The sequence below is a fragment of the Phytophthora parasitica genome (assembly GCF_000247585.1).
Source record: "Phytophthora parasitica INRA-310 unplaced genomic scaffold supercont2.63, whole genome shotgun sequence".
NCBI classification, from domain to species: domain Eukaryota; phylum Oomycota; class Peronosporomycetes; order Peronosporales; family Peronosporaceae; genus Phytophthora; species Phytophthora nicotianae.
The window spans coordinates 207,345-208,373 of NW_008649049.1; the positions used below are offsets into that span (position 1 = coordinate 207,345).

Genomic DNA, 1,029 nt, shown 5'->3' on the forward strand with positions numbered 1-1,029 from the left:
ATCGAATATGTCTGATACTACTCAGTTAGCCGATGCGTATTTGCTTCAGTCAGCATTAAAGACTGACCCTCCTATCGATGTAAGCAAAGGCAAATCCGTTGCCTACGTCGTTGATGGAAATCAAGGCTCTTACAACTCTGGTTTGATCACGATCGATGCCACTTCGCAGCTAACCGGCTCTCGCGGGTTCGGTTCGCTCAAAGACGCATATATTACCCTTCCTTATGTAGTTACGGCTAAGAGCACTGGTAGTACCGATATCGCTGAAAACATTAACAGATTCGCATGCGCCCTCAAATGCAATGTAGCTAATGTGGTTGACTCTCTGACGGTTGAGCTTAACGGGAAAAGGGTCATTACGGAGACTGAATTCAAGGGATTTTGGAACAACCTACGAGCGATGACTGAATTATCTCAGGATGAGGTATTCAAACACGGTGCTGATATGCATTTGTACCCTGATTCGTGGTATTCGATCAACTTTTCTGGCGCAGCTGGACCAACCGGCGATGGTTATTCGAATAACCAACTTGAAAAGGGTGGTAAGTTAGATAGTACGATTTCTCAAGCTCAAGAACCAATTCAGTTTAACAACGGGTTTTTCCATCGTCTATTATTAGCTCCACCTATCATTGACTCTACAGAAGCCACAGGCGCTAATAGTTGGGCGAGCATGGGTACTACAGCTACCAAGCAAATTTGCCAACAGAATGGCAAGGGCTGTTTCCGTGAGTACTCATACTCGAATATTACTGCTGCGAGTGGGTCAACGCAAGATGCTAAAAAAGGAGGTCAATGGTTTTACATGCTTAAGCTTCGATTAGTGGATTTGCATCCAATTTTCAAGGAATTAGACCTTCTAGCTAATCCTCAGCTGAAGCTTCGCCTCCGCATTAACGCTGGTACTGTTGAAATTTCTGGGACATCTACTTCGATGAGACTTGAGTCGACAACGATGACATCAGGTCAGACAGTACCAATCATGATCGCAAGTGCAGCGAGCGGAAATGCAAACGAAGGATTGCTTCA

The 1,029-nt window shown here is 44.9% G+C and overlaps 1 protein-coding gene across 1 annotated transcript; it reads left to right on the forward strand.

The window, feature by feature from the left end:
* Positions 1 to 7: 7 nt before the first annotated feature.
* PPTG_17108 (hypothetical protein) lies at positions 8 to 551 on the forward strand (the record flags this gene model as incomplete). The annotated part of the gene is made up of 2 exons (XM_008914743.1): positions 8 to 424; positions 495 to 551. The coding sequence occupies 2 exons, from the start codon at positions 8 to 10 to the stop codon at positions 549 to 551; spliced, it is 474 nt and encodes a 157-aa protein (XP_008912991.1).
* Positions 552 to 1,029: the final 478 nt, after the last annotated feature.